Source organism: Antennarius striatus, chromosome 11 (genome assembly GCF_040054535.1).
Source record: "Antennarius striatus isolate MH-2024 chromosome 11, ASM4005453v1, whole genome shotgun sequence".
Lineage (NCBI taxonomy): Eukaryota > Metazoa > Chordata > Actinopteri > Lophiiformes > Antennariidae > Antennarius > Antennarius striatus.
In genome coordinates, this window is record NC_090786.1 from 20,266,168 (window position 1) to 20,283,677 (window position 17,510).

The 17,510-nt window shown below is 38.9% G+C and overlaps 1 protein-coding gene across 3 annotated transcripts; it reads left to right on the forward strand.

Annotated features, from left to right (window-relative positions):
- Positions 1-849: 849 nt before the first annotated feature.
- Positions 850-17,092, forward strand: fam204a (family with sequence similarity 204 member A). 3 transcript variants are annotated; one of them, XM_068327418.1, is made up of 8 exons: positions 850-1,226; positions 1,355-1,445; positions 1,554-1,587; positions 2,075-2,177; positions 3,731-3,820; positions 16,406-16,512; positions 16,707-16,763; positions 16,865-17,092. In XM_068327418.1, exons 1-7 carry the CDS (start codon positions 969-971, stop codon positions 16,756-16,758), a joined length of 735 nt encoding a protein of 244 aa, XP_068183519.1. In that variant the 5' UTR covers positions 850-968; the 3' UTR covers positions 16,759-16,763; positions 16,865-17,092. The 3 variants fall into 3 exon arrangements, with proteins under 3 accessions (XP_068183519.1, XP_068183517.1, XP_068183520.1); XM_068327416.1 differs by having other exon boundaries at positions 16,707-17,092; XM_068327419.1 differs by having other exon boundaries at positions 1,557-1,587; positions 16,707-17,092.
- Positions 17,093-17,510: the final 418 nt, after the last annotated feature.

Consider the following 17,510-nt stretch of genomic DNA (forward strand, 5'->3'; position numbering starts at 1 on the left):
ATTAAGAATCAATTGACCAATAAAACCAGTAATGGAAATTTCACACAATCAGGCAGTTCAGTCAACAATGTTGGTTTTTCACATTAAATCAGGAAACTTTCCTTTGCATACAGCGTCCATCATACCTGAAGGATCCTGCCTGCTGGCTTCTTCACATACAGTATAAACTAGTGCTATATGCATTACTCTTTATTCTACTTTAAAATGGAACACAAAATAGAGGCTATAATTTATGTAGATTATTTGCTTTGCAATAAGATGCAACCAAAAGAAAGCCTTAACGTGAATGAGTGTGAAAGAGCAATTTAAGGGTAGATGTGCAAGTGCCAAGGGCTATACAAGATTTGCATGCTAATCATTTTAATAATAATGTAATGCCCAGAGCGCTTTGAGCAAATTGCGAACCATTGGTCATAGAAGGAAGCTTATCTCTCCGAGAACATGACACAAATGTAGGATAACATTTTAATGGTTCCCGGTAATTCACGGACCTGTCAGCAAGCAGGCTCACCTCAATTAGAGGCTCCACCGCAGCTTGCTCTTGACTCTGGTGTCCTGCTACCACTAGTTATAGCGCCATGTTATAAAGCCTGAAGTGTGTTCCTGTGTCTACTCTGAGCTTGTCAGTAAACGTTCATGAAGACGCTCCATGGAGTAAAAGCTCAGCTGGAGCCTAAGACGGCAGAGAGCGTTCGACTTCAACAAGCCAATGCGAGCTGTGATCTCAAACCTGACGCTCCGCTTCTCAGCCTTTCAGTCTAAAGACGTGATTGGTCCACACTGGCGAGCGTCGTCCCTACGAGCCAATCAGCTTCTTCCTCGAGTAAACGTCACAGTGTGTATACGGAAGTGGTTGCCAGCTGTGTAGCTAGTGCGGTCAGAATCTCAAACGTACTTCTTTTTTCTTACCTTTTCCTACCGCAGTGAAATAAACTTAATTTAGAATCTTATAATATATTAGTGGCTGAATGTACAGAGGACTCCTGCCCAGAGGTTTAACCGAAGATGACCTCAGTTCAGACGAAGACAACGGGCAGGGAGAAGATGTGGAGGACAAGGGGATGGAGAGAGTTGGGGATGAACGTGAGAACTTTTCTGAATCATTGACCTCAGCCGAGGGAAACACGACCTCAGTGGTGGAAGCAGAGGAGATTCACGCTGCCAGAGATGCAGACAGTGATTCTCCAACATGCAGTATCGCTGGAGTTTCGCAGGAAATGTGGCAAGTATGTGGAGCCATGTGGTGAGCAGCAAGATGAGGCTCACGTTAGGAAGTTTGCATCAGGATGTCCTCAGGTAGAAGATGATGGGTTAAGATGTGCCTGTAAAGCAAAGTTGTGTTTGTATGTCCAAGAAATTCCAAGATCAACGTCAGAAACTTGAGGAGATGAAGACAATGAAGGTCCCCCAGAAAAGAAAAAGAAAAAGAAGGGAACACAAGAAAGGTGTGGGTGGTTATATAATGAAGATTTACTGCCTGATTCAACATGTTGATGTAGAGATATAAGAGTGTTATATGTCAGAACTTCTCTAACAGTAACTCTGTTATTCAGCAGAAGCAGATCTTGAAGAATCTGCAGAAACAGGGTAAGAAATGTTCATGCAAAATGACTTTAAACAACAAAAACATTTATATAATTCCTCCCATGAAATTGTGTCAAAAAATAAAAGATGAACGACTTATAAAATCTCATATCACACCACTGAGATGGGTGGTATTCAGTGACACTGTCCTGAAATGATGGCTTACTCCAGCCTAAATAAAACCAAACATTGTGTTTATAATCAAGCACCCAAATATGGCTTAATCCTCACACCATACTGTTTAGAATATCTTTGTAGCTTCTTTACTAGCTCATCTAATAAGTCAACAAGTTCCAATCATCAGCCAACGTAGCATCATAGCCCTCATGTTTTTACGATTATACCAGCACTGATAATATTAGCACGCTGCGCTGCTCATTCATCACCACACACAGATGAAGATCCGGCAGTAGAACAAGACAGGAAGGGTTTGCTCATCACAGTGGTGGTCTCATGTAAGGACATTAACATGTACTTTGTCTGTGAACAGGGAGTATCAGGAGGCGCGGGAGAAGCACTGGGATGAACTTAAGCAGTATTTCGGTGTAAATGATCGATTTCATCCCCCTGCATATTCCAATCCCAGTCAGAAGGTAACAAAGACTCCTGCCTTACAATTTATCCCCTGAGTTTAATTCTGTGTCAGTCCTTGCTCTTGGTAACACTTTCTCTTCCTTTGTGTTTTTGTGCGGCTGTAGCCTCTCATTGTTTTATATGATATGACATGGATTAAAAAAAGCCTTATGGCTCCTCAACCTGACACTGAGATGACTATTAGGGATTATGTTTGACTACATATAGTGATAAGATTAGGATTGATTTGGGATTAACAAATTTAAGTTTTACTCCACAAGAAACTAAATGAAGATAGAAAATTTGCTTCTACAGGACGAGAGGGAGATTCTAACTGTCAGTCTGTGTGACTGAGCTCAAACCACAGATTAGAATTCACCCACTGCTCCTTTAAAAAAATTCTAACTTTCTTGCATTGTGTACATTTCTGCACTTAAATGTTTAATATCTTAAAATGAATTATCTTTTTATGCAGAGCTATGCACATTGTCAATGAAACAATATACTTGTAGGCTAAATTGACATTTCAGTTGAACTGGTGAATGGGAACTGTTCTTATTTCAATTTAAATTCTTTTAATGGTTATTTTGGAGTATTTTGTGCTTAATGTAACTCAAAGCAGCATAAAATTGACTTTTTGCTGATTGAAGAATTTTAAATAATCCAACTATGAAAGGCTGGAGGAAATTATGAGCAAGCAGAATGAAACAGAACTTGTCACATCAACATAATTAGTAGCTTCTTCATCCCTCAAATGCAGTTCCTTGTAATTAATATATCATATCTTTTTTTTTACTTCTATTTTTGCAAAGTCTTTCACGCAGGCATTTCTCAAAGAAACTGTCATATCAGCTAGCTGTGATTAATTCATCTGCTAACAGCATTTTCTTTCAATAAATTTTGAAAACAAATTTCATGGCACAAAGGATGCTAATCTAGCGCAAGTCTTAAGTTTTATTTGTGATATAGAATAGATGGTAATTGAGATCAGATGTCACATTGCACCAGTGTCAATGTCATAGAAAGCAAGATTAAGACCAAACAACTACAGAAAAATATTAAACTCGTACTGCATTTTAAGTGTAACGGTATTTTCCTGTACTTTTACCATTTAATCAAGACTGTTGAAGAACACATCAGAGGAGACACATTAATAATTACTGCCTCTCTCCAGTTTATACTGTAGCATGATGAAATTTATGGGTCTGCAGACATCTGGTACTGGTACTCTACTCAGATAGGCTCATCGTTGCAGAACTGCCCCGCCATCAGTAACCGGGGGGTGTCTCTGTGCCCCCCTCCCCCCCGCTTTGGCCTGTAATGGAAATGTGTAATTAAGAGTCACATTTATGTTTGGTAATCTCCTGTAGCATTTCTAAGATTTCCCCACTAATATCCAATCAAAATGGGTTTCATTTGTGAAGGGAAATCTACATATTTGTAGTAATGGCAATCATATTAAAAATACGGCCCTCAGGACTTTTGAAGTTACTCTTTGATTTTTTTTTCTCTCTACCCCGTTTTCCAAAAAAAAAAAAAAATCTGAATTTTTTTTTTCCCCGCTCTCCTCCAGTCCGGCCTAGAAAAGAGCATAGAGAGGGCCATCGCTGAAGGGGACATTGCAAAGGCGGAGGAGATGAGCAACAGACTCGCCACTCGAGAGGTACGTTTTGCTGATAAGAGATCTTTGGGGGTGCTCCTGCTGTGACAAATCAGGCTAATGGATCCGTGTCCATTTCAGCTGCAAAGACATAGAGGAACAAAAACACACACTGTCACCCACCATTCAGTCCTGCAGCCTTTTTCCATTGAGTTAATGGAAAGCCCTCCCCTTAGTTTTGAAGTGCTGCAGTGTCTAAAGGACTTTTGGCTCAGCTTTTTAATGAAGGGTACATTGCTTTCAAGCCAACTGTTAAATCATTCTCCAGGTAAGAGTTTCATACCTTTGAAGTGTACATGTCCTTAAATGCAGTGCCTGAAGTTTTGTAACTAACCACCTTGGTAGGCATCAAGGATCAAGTGGTTTGAAACTAATGTAGCATAAAATGTAGCCCACACACACATGTAATTGTGGGTAAAAAGACATACAGGTGCGGCGTTATTTCTCCACTGGGGCAGCTGCCATACTTGAAGCATCAAAGTTAAAACTCCTTTGTTTCATGATGCATTTAGCCTGTGGCATCCAATAAGCGTGTTCACTTCCTACATTCAAAGCTGAAACAACAACATGTCAGACGTGTGGCCCAAGTGACTTCTGGCTACCGCAATTCAACTTTTTCTTTTAATAACATCCACATTGTTTCTCAGCATTAAAAAAATGAGAATCTTGCACGTTTTTTACTGATTATTTATCACCAGTGATGAGTTTTTTAAACTTAGCTTTCAGGAAATACTTTGTCAGATTATAGTGGGTAGTTAAAAATGATGTAATACCAAATTTAGGAGCCTGTTTCCCTGATGCCACATCAGGGAAAACAAAAACAGTCAGAGAAACATATTTGGTGATTTTTTTCCATAATAGCTTTTAATAATCCAGCATTTTTTTGGAAGCATACTTGTTTTATTTTTTTGCCAGAGCGATTTGCGAGTGGATCAGCATCCCTCTTATGTCTATTTGCTCTGTGAAGCTATCCAGGCTTAGCACGCAAACTCGAAATGAGGAATTTCCCAGCCTCCTTCTCATAACCTGTTTTTTCAACAGGGAAATACCAATTAAATGATTTCTAATCGGAAATCTGTGTGTTGTGTTTTGATGATTCTCACTGAAATTCAACATTATTAGTAGAAGTCAACTTCAGGTGGAATCTGGACTACAGCAACAGTAGACTTGATTATTTAACCTTCAATGATGATATCCAACAATAAATGACACCACATTCATCACCAGGATGAATGTGGTGTCGTTCTGATAATAAGGTTTGTATTCTCTGGACTGGTGCTGCATGCGTAGCTCCAGTGCCTCCCAGTGTGTAATAGCCATGAGTGAGACGCATCAGAACCCTTTAATGTGGCCGTCTTACCTGCGTGTGCAGTGGTCATGTACGGGGGGAGTGAAATAAAAGCTCATGTGAGTGGCAACTGTGCTTCCAGAAAGCCTCTTAGAGCGCTGGTGGTTTGGTTTTTAGCCTGAGCCGAGGTTCTCGCCTCCCTGGCACCTGCATCACGTCTTGCCAGAGCCCTGATGGGGACGTGACAGCAGTCTGGCAAACACAAGCCATTGTCTAGCAGTGATAACTTCATTTCGCATGAGTTTAGTGTATTGGACATTTATAATTCCTCTGAATCTGGACGGTATAAAGTTCTTTATCATTCTTTTTTGAATAAAAAAGAAAAGCAGGGCTGAGTTTATAGACTGTAAAGAGAAGTGGAAGCTCATAACCAAATAGTTAGAAGGACACTGACTGTTAGAAAGGGTTATATTATGTTACACAATGTCACCTGTAATGGAGCAAACATTGAAACCAAGATGTTTTTTTATAGCACTGTTCATGTTGTTCACTTTTGACAAAAGCACTGTGACAAATATTTAGAGGATCAATAATCCCCACTGTGGCCAGAATCAATTTCAAGCTTCTAATTGAGTGGCTCATTTGGTACGGAGTGGCTTAGATGTTTAATTTGTTTACGGTCATAACACCAAGACGTGATTGTGGTGGGCTTTACACCGGAAGAATAGGAGCAGGGTTTTTTTTTGTTTGTTTGTTTTTTCAAGAAATGCAGAAGCGTTCTGACAGCTGTGAGCAGCTAAAGAGGCTGTTTGTCCCTCCAGGCATTGTTCTCTACATGTCGGATGACAATGTTTCAGTACATTTTCATCCTCGATGTAACAGTTTGCTACTTATCTCCACAAAGCAAAGAGAAATATAAAGAATATACAAGAGCTTCCTGTCAGAATCCCCCCCCCCTTTTTTTTTATAAGACGGAAATGTTTGTGTCTGTTGTTTTTGAGCTCCCACAAATCAATTAATGATTTCCTTTTGCTCTACTTTCTTAATCTTAATCTGAAACATTAAAACAATTTGGTAAAAAACATGTTTTTGTTTTTAAAAAAAAAATCCTGAGATATCTTGTTCTTTCAAACGTCAAACTTCTGAGACAGGCTGCTGGGATGCTGGGTTGAGGTTTTTTATTCTCATTATGGTTTTAAAATATTTCCTAAGGCTTTAAGCCTTTGTTTCACGAATTCATGAAGACTTGGCTTCATTCTTAAGTGAAAATATTAACGCCCACGAAGATGGTGAAAAGAAACCGCGTCCCCCTTTTTAAGTAATAAAATAGTATTTGTGTCTACATTGCTCAGACAAAGCTCCCTAATGCGGAGAGGCTTTCATTCACATTAAGATGTGTTCAGATTGCTTTTCAAAAACCCGACACGACACAAAAAGATGTGGAAATGATGTAGAAAAAGCCTCCTGCTTCTGAACTCGTCCTCGCGGTTCAGAATGTTAAAAGGTGCTAAAGTCCTCTAGGAAAGAACGTTGGGTCTCCACCGTGTGATTACTGCACATCATTTTACACTGCTGTAAGCTGCATATGGGCTAATTAAATTTGTAATTAGCATAACATGGAGTGACACATATAGAATAAATGGCCTGTGAGGAGACCTGATACTATCCAGCAGCTCATATTTGACTAATTTATGCAGCTATCCATGGTAAATGAACCAGCTTAGGGCTTCCTATGTCATCTCTAGTTCATTGTTTTGTACGAGAAAATTTGTCGTATGTGGTGTCCAGGTTTTATTCTGTCACAATCAAATGTTATGTCATCTATTCTGTTGTCCCACACTTTAGGAGTTACATTTAGAAGAAATATAGATGGAATATTTGGCTATCTTGAACTCTACCTGTGCTGATCTCTAATCACCTCACACAGGAAAACGTTTTTTTTTTTTCTCCCAAGCTTTACTGATAGGGAAACGAATGAGTCATTACTCGTGGTTATTAAAATGTAGTACCAAACATGTCATTTTTGATAGAATTTTTACTGGTGTCTTACTCAGTTTCTAACCATTAAGACTGAACAGGACCTTCTTAGTCACGATAATCCACTTTCTCTTTGTAGGACGTCGTAGAACATCATCCTTACAGCAAATCTTTTGTCTTTGTTCTTTTTCTCTTTCTAAAACTGAGTCACTAAGGTCTTTTTGAAATAGTCAGGAGCTGGACTCCCTATACATAAGTGGGTATATTTCACCACAAAAGACAGTCATGCCACGTTACAGCTTACAGCTCCCCCATAGCATTCATCACAGCTATTAGGGTGGCATTACCACTTCAAAACAGAAACTGTTGTAGGCTTCAGTTGTGGGTATTGCACGACTTCCTGGAGCTATATGTGAAAAACAAAAAGTACTTGAGTGGCTGCTGGTCTTTCCCAAACCAACAGGACAGAAACAGACCTCTAAATGGTATCACACACACAGTAGACGGCATTTCTTGGGTGGTAACCTACAGAAGCACACAGGACTACATGCACGCGTTGGAACTGTAATAGTGAAGTTAGACCAACTCTAACTGACTTAACTCATTTAAATTTATTGTCAAGTAACAGTGAATACTTGATATTAAACTCATACTTAATTAAATTAAATATTTGTTTTGTTTACAAGCAACCAAAATGCTGATCATTGTGGTAACAGCTAAATGAAGTGAATTGTTCCAGGTCAATAAAGTTGAAAGTTGAAACGACAACTCAGAAAGGCCCCGGTAGGATTGGAACCCAGGACCTTTGTGCTCTAAGGCAACACTGCTAACATTAAATCACAATGCTGCTCTTTTTTAGTGTTGGTATTTTTATTAATAATAAGAATGATGATTTATTTAATGGAAATAAACCTGAACGCTAACTATTTAACACCATTCTTAAGAAATAGCAGGTTTAGAGTTTGGCTTATAAATGATAGAAAATTAAATAAAATGAGTCACGATGGAACTTTATCACCATGAGGATCAAAATGCATTCTGCTGTGAGTGGCTGGTTCCACTCCAAGTGGGACAGCGAACACTTCTCAGCTTTAGTGGAAACCGTCTTGAAAATGTATTGGATGGGAAGCACCTCTAACACTTTACAAGCTTGTGAAAATGTCAGCTAAGGAAGCGGTACAACATGAAAAATCTGTAAAAAATGTATTTTAAAAAATGAAGTACATGTTTGCATAAAAGGAGGAACGCATTATGTGATTTATTTTGATTTCATTATCAGGTGAAAAATCTGGTAGATTATTTTGAAGTAATGTGAGAGAGTAACCCACGAGGCACATTATGTCGAGGGTTACTAACTACACTCTATACAGTTATTTACTATATTTACACCCTTGTGAGTCTCCTAGCTGGAGTGTGCAACAGAGTTCATTTTACCTCAAGAAAGTAGTGCATCCCTGGGATGCGCTTTAAGAAAAATGTGTGCATCCCAGCATGACGTTTATGCACCCCGAAAGTAATAACATAATATATGGTAGAAGCGTATACGCAAGGATTGAGTTTTATCTATAGATCAATATAAAAACTAAACAAACTGTTAATGATTTTATCAATAACGACATCATAACTTTTTAAGTAAAAAGAAAAAAGTAAAACTATATAATATTTTTTATCAAAATGTGAAAGCCTTGCTAGTCATTAAAAAAAACAATTTTACAAATAAAGAAAGATGTAACAGGTTTTTCTTCCACTTCCACTTTTCACTCAATAGTTTTCTTTGCCTTTAATTCATATATTCTCCTGTGGACACTGCACCAAGCTGACAGAACTTTCTCCACACACATTTCAGTAATATCTGTGGTAATATCTGTAGTAATACCGTATCTGTAGTAATATCTGTAGTAATATCTGTAGTAATATCTGCCTCTGTTTCTTCATTAACTTTTTATTGTTTTTTATTCAAGAAAGCACTCATTGTCACTTGCTTTTTCTCCCAACTTTTGCATCTTTTTTGGAGGCATAATGATAATCAATCAGTCAACCTTTATTTATATAGCGCTTAATCACATCAGCAGACATTTCATAGCACTTCAACAGAGAGAAATCCAACAGGACTCTCTAAGCAGAAGCGACATTAACAGTGTTAAACATATTACACAATGCTAGTGTTGTGTTCCGTCGCTCTCACTGCAGCGTGTCAAACGCGCAGACGTCGTGTTGCCGTTTGGTGGATTTTAATAAGGCACGATCACGCATGAGAGTCTCGTGAGAACTCGCACGAGATCAGAACATGATGGCGATTTCCGGGTTCAAAATATAAGTGGAGAAATGGAAAAAAAAAAGTGAATATTTTTGTTGAAGTGTGCAACCGCTGTTGTGTTTGGAGTCCTAGGGAATCGACACAGTAATAAGTTGAGCATATTAATCAATGCTAGTGATGTGTTGTGTTTTAAGTGATGGTCTGAAGGCTAAACAGTTCCCGCAAGTGGCGTGACTTTTTTGTTGCCGATTCCTTCCTGAACTACTGGTGGACCTCTGCCCCCACCCCCCACCCCCGTTCACTTGATCTGTGTAGAAATGCTAAAAAGGGCTGACTTGATATGTACAATAATTAAGCATACAAATATAGGTTAAATGGAGTCTTTTATGGTTTCTGTAGCATTTGAACTGGTTATATTATCCCTCATTATGTTTCAGCTCCCATTTCAATAGAAGCAGCTGCTGAAAGGAAAAGCCCCCACTGTCCTTGAAATCCACCCTTTGGAAAGCGCTGCTTAAATGCTGTGAACAAAGGTGGTGAAGCATTTTGTTGGAGGAGACATGGTAGCTTATTTGAAACAAATAGCTTAACTAAGAGGGTTTGGTGATATTGGTGTTTTGAACACCTTTCTTCTCAGCGCTGTCTGCCCGCCGCGCTCCGTGTTTGTACTAAACTAAATTAATGAACAGCGCTTTTGTGGAAAGTGGGTTTTATCAGATGGTGACTTTCCCCGCCCCACATCAGAGTAAGAGGCTGTCTCCACTTTGCCTCCCCCCCCCAGGCCAACTCACAGAGTTTAGGGAAACTCTCCTCTTTGTTCTTTTTTCCTTCAGCGTAGCAATTTATCACTGAATGAACTTTTATTGTATCTCCGGATGACTCACATTAAATTTTCGCCCATTAATTTTGAAATGGATTTTTGAAATGGGTACTAAGCTTTTATCAAATGCCTGGGAATCTCATTTGGATTATTGTATTTCATTAATTACTTGATAGACAAAGCATACTTTTCAATGTAGATTTGTGTGCTACTTAATTAATTAGCATGTTTTCTCTTTTAATTAAAGGCATTTTTAAATTAAAGCCCACAGCAAAATACATATATAATTTGTTTGTAATTAGGTCTTAATTGGTGGTAGTGGAAGCTTAGCACCCTCAGTTTCTTTTTTTCATGATTGCTATTTTATTGCAGTCAGTCATTAATTAAACTGTTTTTTTCTAATTAGCTTATAAAACTGTTGATGGCATATTATTGTAAGGGTGAGTTCCAAGCTCGCTAATAAGCCTATCCTACTCAGAGGAGGCGAGATAATGGCGCACGCACAAAGCAAAGCAAACTTTCAGAGATTTTTATTTTTACCCCCTGCTGGAGGAGCAGAAAGGCACCATTTGTCCACATGTCCCAGGAATAGTCTGTTCACATCACCTTTCACCCCCCCCCCCGGAAAGAATTCAATAAAACTCCACACATTTGTAGGAGCCAGGGAAAGTCTGCTCCATATAGTTCTTTCAGTGTGCTTATATGTCCAGTAGTAGGCTCAGTTTGACTGACATGAGTGTAATATTGAAGGTTTATTATTAAGGTCAGACAGAAGAAAAGTTTCCATTAAAATATGAAGCAGACCTGTGATTATTCTTTGAGGAATCAATAATATTGACCGGTTTGGATCCATTACTTCAGATACCGTTAGTTCACAGTGCTTTATTTATATTTAGTGATGTTTTCTGATGATGCTCAGGTTTCTACTATGATGTCAGCTAATTAATATGAGTGGGGAAAAACCAACAAAACAGACAAACAAAAAATAAGACTGAACAATAGGAAATCATTGCCCGTCCATGTTTGGATCTATGTGATTGTTTTCAGTATGACATCCTTATGAAGCCAATGAAGTAACAAGAACCAATGCAGTCACAGACTGCAACACCCCTGAATTGAAAATTTTACCCTGACCTACTTTCATAGATCAAAGCACTAGCTTTGATCTACGGTCTTACTCACACTGGCCTTCTCCCTCGTCTTTCTATCTTATCCGCTTCCTGAGTGTACAAAAGTTAAAATTTGACCTTGACCTAGTTTTCTCAAGGTCATCATCTCATTATCATCCCCTTTGCTGCCCGAGTAATGTGCTTTTTTGTTTCATCTTTCTATCTGCAGCGGTTGTGAAGATATTTGGTGGGCTAACAGAAGAACACACAAACAGACAATAACAATACATCCCCGCCTTGAAGTGGGATGTAATAATAGCCGATAACGTAATAAATGTACTTGTTTTTGAAATGTAATAGGCCAATGATGTAATAAAATTCCAGAACCAATAACATAAGCTTTGGCTAACGGCATAATAATTTATTACTAACACTAACCCTTACCCTAATTATGACATTATTAACTAAAAGTTATTATGTTTTTTGGCTAGTTATGACATCAGTGGCCGATTACATTTCAAAAATGGGTGAACTTACTACGTTATCAGCTGTTATTGCATTATTGGCGTCTCCATTTCTCTTTGTCAGCAGAAGGTGTTTCATGGCTTACTGACCTCAAAGCATTTAGTTTCTCCTGTTTATAGCAGGATACTGTATATCCAGAAGCAGATTTAAGGTAGCTGTAAAGCAACTAAAGATATTAGCCTGCCTTTATATCTGATGTGACAGTGGCTGAACTGTTGTTTTCTATCACTTCTATGATACAGTTATTGATATCAATAGTTGATAGGACCTTCGCCACGACCTGTTGTTACAGCAGGACTTTATGGCTACAGATGAGCCTCCATGCTGCAGGAGCTCCTGGATGAAAGTCATTACCATGCCCGGGGGCCGGCTGCCAGGCGGCGCCCCGTACCCCCTAGAGTCAGTGTCCCAGTGTCAGGAGGTCTTTTCATTTAATAAAATGTTGGGGATTTAGACAGTTGGTTAGGGAAAACAAGCTATTTACATTTTTATTTAAAATAGTAAAGGAAAAATAGTAAAGAAGTGTGATAGTATAGATTTACAGGAGTGTTTATACTCATTGATTTCTGTATGCTACGTTTTGCTGATGATACGTGGGTTTATGTGACATTTTTCGTGCAGGATTTCTGCTTATTGTGGTCTGTTTTTACCCGTGGCTATCTGTTTATTAGCTACCTAGTTTGTTTGTTAGCTGGATTACACAAAGTCTATGCTATGAGGATTTCCACAAACATGCTTTAAGTATGAAAGAAGCCATGAAATTTGTGTGTGTGTGTGTGTGTGTGTGTGTGTGTGTGTGTGTGTGTGTGTGTGTGTGTGTGTGTGTGTGTGTGTGTCCGGATAAAGCGCTCGATCCAGGAGGTTTGTTCTCCACTTCCTTCAGGATTCCCTATAGTCCATTGTTTGTTACAGAAAAACGTCTGAACATATTTCCTTTGTGGAGGTGAGCTGGGACCTCTCTGCTGATGGACAACTTTCAATATTGATCACTTAATAGATTGGAAGCTCTGTCACTCCTATGAATTCTCTTACACAAACACAACAATAGGTACTTGTTGATTTGTGTTATTTGACTCCATCGCTTTTGAGATGTGACGATGAAGACGCCGCGTGAAGCTTTGAGTTTCTTTCGTTTGATCCTTTGACCTTCCGCTGCTGTCACAACACTGAGGCTCCACCGCCAGAAACACATTTTCTCTTAACCTCCGCTTTACTTCTAAGAAAATTATGCCGAAATAACACACAAGCTGTCTAATCTGATATTCATTCCTTTTCTTATACAGCCCTGCTTTCCAAAGTTGACTAAGGCCACATTATTTAGGCATTAAGGTAGCGCGATAAGGGAATTAGGCTGGTCATTAATCGTTTACACGTCAAATGCAGCGGAGCAGCTCGGGGAGGTGATTTAGTAAGGCAAAGCCATATAGCTCTTGTTAATCCACCTCTCACATGTTTTAATTGGAAGAAGAAGGTTCCTGGATAGGAAAATTATGAATGGGTTTTAGGCCATTTCTTCCTTAAAGCCATCATTTATTCCTTATTGTTAATTGGAGCTTTAACACTTTATCCACATGGAGGTATATCTTTCATTTTGCTATTGTCTTTTTGCACTTGCCGTTTAATTGCCAGTCTTTCCATAAACCCTACGCTGCTCATCTAGTCTCCCTAATACTTATTGCATTTATCATACACCTTCAGAAATGATTCATTAGAACAGTCACACAACCAAAAACAGAGCGCAAAGCCGTTGTGAAGATACTGTTGTTTTTCTTGCATATGCAGCAGCGATGCAAATTGTCTTTATTTGTGGAATTGCAGCCCCGTGTTTGGGTCGCCACTCGAATCTCCATGACGACCCAAACATGAGTGAACTGAAAACGGTACTGTTGACTTAACCCTCCTAGTGGCCTTAAGCCTTTTAGCTGCTGCTGCTGCAGTGCCAGCATTGTGCACAATGATTTTTTTTCCCCCCTCGAATCTTCCAAAGGTCAGAGTATTAATCCTCTGAATAAACCTTGTTTTTATCAGAGCTGTGCCCAGGCCACACAAGAGAGAGAGAGAGAGACACAAGGCACAGACGTGACTGTGATGGACTCCTAATTGCATATTAATATGTGATGGAGTGGGAAGACTTGCCTTTTAGGAGACGCATAAACAAAGAAATGCAGGAGCTTGCCTGTCTTCCTGCTTTTATTCCAGCTTTTGTACTTTCATTCTTATTTTTTCCACCAGCCTCTGATGTTGAAAGGATTTGAGCGCTAAGATGCACACAAAAGGGGAGGGGGGGAGGGAAAAATCCTTAAAAGTGGATCAAAAAAAGTAAATGAAAAATAATGTCACATTACTGAAAATATGAGAGGCTAATTTGTGCAGACTTTTTTGCTAATTTTGTTCTCGCCACAGAAAGAGGAGCCGTCACCTGCTCCGCGCCACAGTGCTGACAGTGCCAGTGATCCATGAAATAAGCTGCCGCTGGCTTTGTTCAGATAAGAATGAACAAATCTGCACAATGTACTGCTCTCGGAATCTCATTTTCATACTTGCATGCAGGCTAAAAGAAATAAGCTGTTTGCAGGCTTGATTAATCAGACATTTGAAGGTTTTTTTTTGTCTCTTTGATCTGCTCTGTCTCCTAGGTAACTTGGTTGACATTAATGTTGAGCCCCAGTAAAGACAATCAAGGTTTTGTAGACTAAACTGATAAAAAATGCAGACCTTTAATGCTTTTAAACACAATAAGTGCTACGCTGTGAATTTAAAAGAGGGAGGGGGAAATGCATCGAAATGGGTTTTTAATTTTTCTTTTTTTTTCTTTTTTTTTGTGCCTGTTTTGGAATGTTTGAAGACATTTTTTTGTATTTCAAGTGAATCCCACAGGAGTGCAGGTTGAGGTGGGTAATCCTGGTGTTTAAAAAAGAAAATCTGTGAATGAAAATGAGATCATTTAAAATCATGGTTTCATCTGATTTGTTCCCAGAATGAGCCAATAGATTTATTTTTTTTTCTCCTTCAATCGCAGAGGGAGCAGCAATTCAATAAACATCTTGCTTATAATCTTGTGCGTGCACTGCATCCAGTCAGAAGCATTTTGTACCGACACCACTCCAACAAGGAGCAGAGAAAACCCTGGTGTGCTTTAATCTGCTCGCAAATCTGCTGCAAATGTATGAGCAATGGGCCGTTATAGCTCTCTTTAAGAGGAGAAAACATGATTTTAGGAATTTAAAACCTATAAAATGGCAAAGAAGTGGAGCGCTGTCATAGTCGGCAGGCTTCAGGCTGTATAGACACTTTCACAAATCTTCCAGTGACTGTATAGATGAATGCCTTAAGGGCCCAGCCAGAGCCCAGTACGTGCAGCCAGCTGAAACCCTTATCTTAAATCCAAGCAAAGTACCATTAATCTTTTTGAAAGACCTTTATGGCTTTTAATGTATCCCAAATTAGAACATTTTACACCCTTGGTTCCTGAAATATGGTGATAAAAAGCCTTTAGAGTTTAATTTTTCCTGCCTGCTCGCTCTGACCTGCTTAATCCCAGCATGCATTAGAAGATATTTTAGTTTCAGTCTTTCTAATAAAGTTTATCCCACTTAATTATAATTGAAACATTTTTTTTTTTCCAAGCAGGTCTTTTTTTTTTTTTCAAGTGGCACATTGGTGGCACATTTCTTCATTACCTTAAGACTTTCTTCCTCCCCCAGATTGCGCTCTGAATATTGCAGAGAATTACCCAAAGGTTTTGTGAAATTGTTCCGAGTTGTTTATCAAAGTTTGCTTGAATAATAAACCTATCTCTGGAGTGACAGACGAGGCAGGCTTTTTCTCTTTGTTTCCTTGCTTCTGAGTGACTGGGGTTATTGGGATTATTCTGCTTCACAATACATAGGTCTTTCCTGGGATTTAAATGTTTGCTTCTCACAGTCACGGTCATTCTCTTCACTTCTGATGTGAGGGATTGTCTGTAATATTCCAAAGCAAAAACTCCCTTTTTACACCAGTAATGAGTGAAAAATGTTATGTTCCTGCAACATTTAGGAGATGGAGCAAAAATGGTTCGCTGTTTATTCATCCAGATGTTTTATTTGCACATTAAACAAGGCGATGTTATCAGAAATATGTGTGAGATGATGAGCCAAAAGATGACTTCCTTTTATCGCACCTTAAACAAAAGCTAAATCCATCATGATACTTTTAATAAAACATATTTTATTAACCTTTTTTTATTGACATTTTTATTGATTTAGCAGCTTCTTCTTCAGGTATTTAAAGTAAGATTTATGAGCAAGAAACTTTATTTTGAAATACGCGTCTGTTGTGCACATATCATACCGAACCCAGAAAGCCAACGATTGTCTTATTATATGAGAAATAATAATGTTGATCACATATAGTATGAAATCCATACGGTCCTCAGACGTGTTGCATCATGTTTTCGTTTCTGGATTATTTCAGGACATCGCCCTCACACTGGCACGCTGCACTTTTTACCCAATCACATCCGGATGTGTCGTAAGATGAGCTAAACTAGGATGTTTGTGTGTTACTTCGGTCAGAGAGCTTTATGTTCATGTTTCATTCTCTGACGGGCCTCTCCTCTGTCTCCAAACAGCTGGCGGTGAACATCGCTAAAGCCACCGAGTGCCGTGACTTCGTGCGACACAAACAGGAAGAAGAAGCTTTGAGGGCGATGCAAAAAAAGAAGAAAGTAGCCTGGGGGTACGATCACTGTCTGTCTCTGTCCTCATTTATCACATGTCCCACAAATGTGTGACACTCTGGGTTCAAGTGCAGTTAAGATAGAAGATAGAGCTGCTGGAACCAGTATTAGCTAGACTTTGAATGATTGCTCTTGCAGAGATTAAAGTTGAGAGCTAAAATGTGTCATCACATCTTGTTTTTCTGTGTTACAGGTTTGAAGCTAAGAAACGATGGGAAACCAAAAGCAACATGGGTTTCATATGATAAATATACATTTTTTTAAAGTTAATTTGTTAACAAGTAGTTCTTCTGTATGACAGAGTTATGCCGTTTCCTTTTATTCTCCTTTTTTTTTTTTTGCATTTTGAAGACTTCACAACAGCGTGAGTGTGAGGGAGGGAAATCGTCAACTTGGCAGAGGAGAAAGCAATCCAGCGAGTACAAGAAAAAAAATTATGGAGCAAATTAATTCCTAAGGCGCCCCATTGGTGTCTACATTGTGTTATTTTTCATTACATTTCAGCGATTTGAGCGTTCTGGCCTTCTTCTTTTTTTTTCTTTTTTTTTTTCTCCTTCAAATTAAATCTGGTGTACATTACTGGATGATGCGTTTATTTATTGCTGTAAAGTGGGTTAATCATGAAGCAGCTGCTTTCTTCCCAAGAAAGAAGAGAAAGGAAAGATTAGGCGCTAATGCAATGTACAGGATAATGTGAGATAGGATTTGGGAGTAGAAAATGAATTTTTGGCTGCTGTAAACAGTTGTAAACTGGAAGTTGAAGTTAACGTCGCGAGGAGGGAGTGAGACATGAAACGGCGGCTTCTTGTTGGCCCTCGCCCATGCTGGGGAGAAACGCTATTGTATCCCAGCCGAAACAAGAGGCAATTGGCTGTTTTCTCGAAGCCTACGCTCGCCGTTCATTGTGAGATGAGCTGTCTTCAGCATCTGTAAACTCGTCTAAAGCGGTCGATTCTGTTACTTTGATCTTTTTTTTTTTCTCTTTTTCATCTGCAGT

Bases quoted from the DNA above. Each gene is read 5' to 3' on its own strand.
- fam204a (XM_068327416.1), top strand. From the start codon at position 969: ATGTACAGAGGACTCCTGCCCAGAGGTTTAACCGAAGATGACCTCAGT. The intron at 1,446-1,553 runs GTGTGGGTGGTT...TCTGTTATTCAG, and splicing joins AAGAAGGGAACACAAGAAAG to CAGAAGCAGATCTTGAAGAA. The intron at 16,513-16,706 runs GTACGATCACTG...TCTGTGTTACAG, and splicing joins AAGAAGAAAGTAGCCTGGGG to GTTTGAAGCTAAGAAACGAT.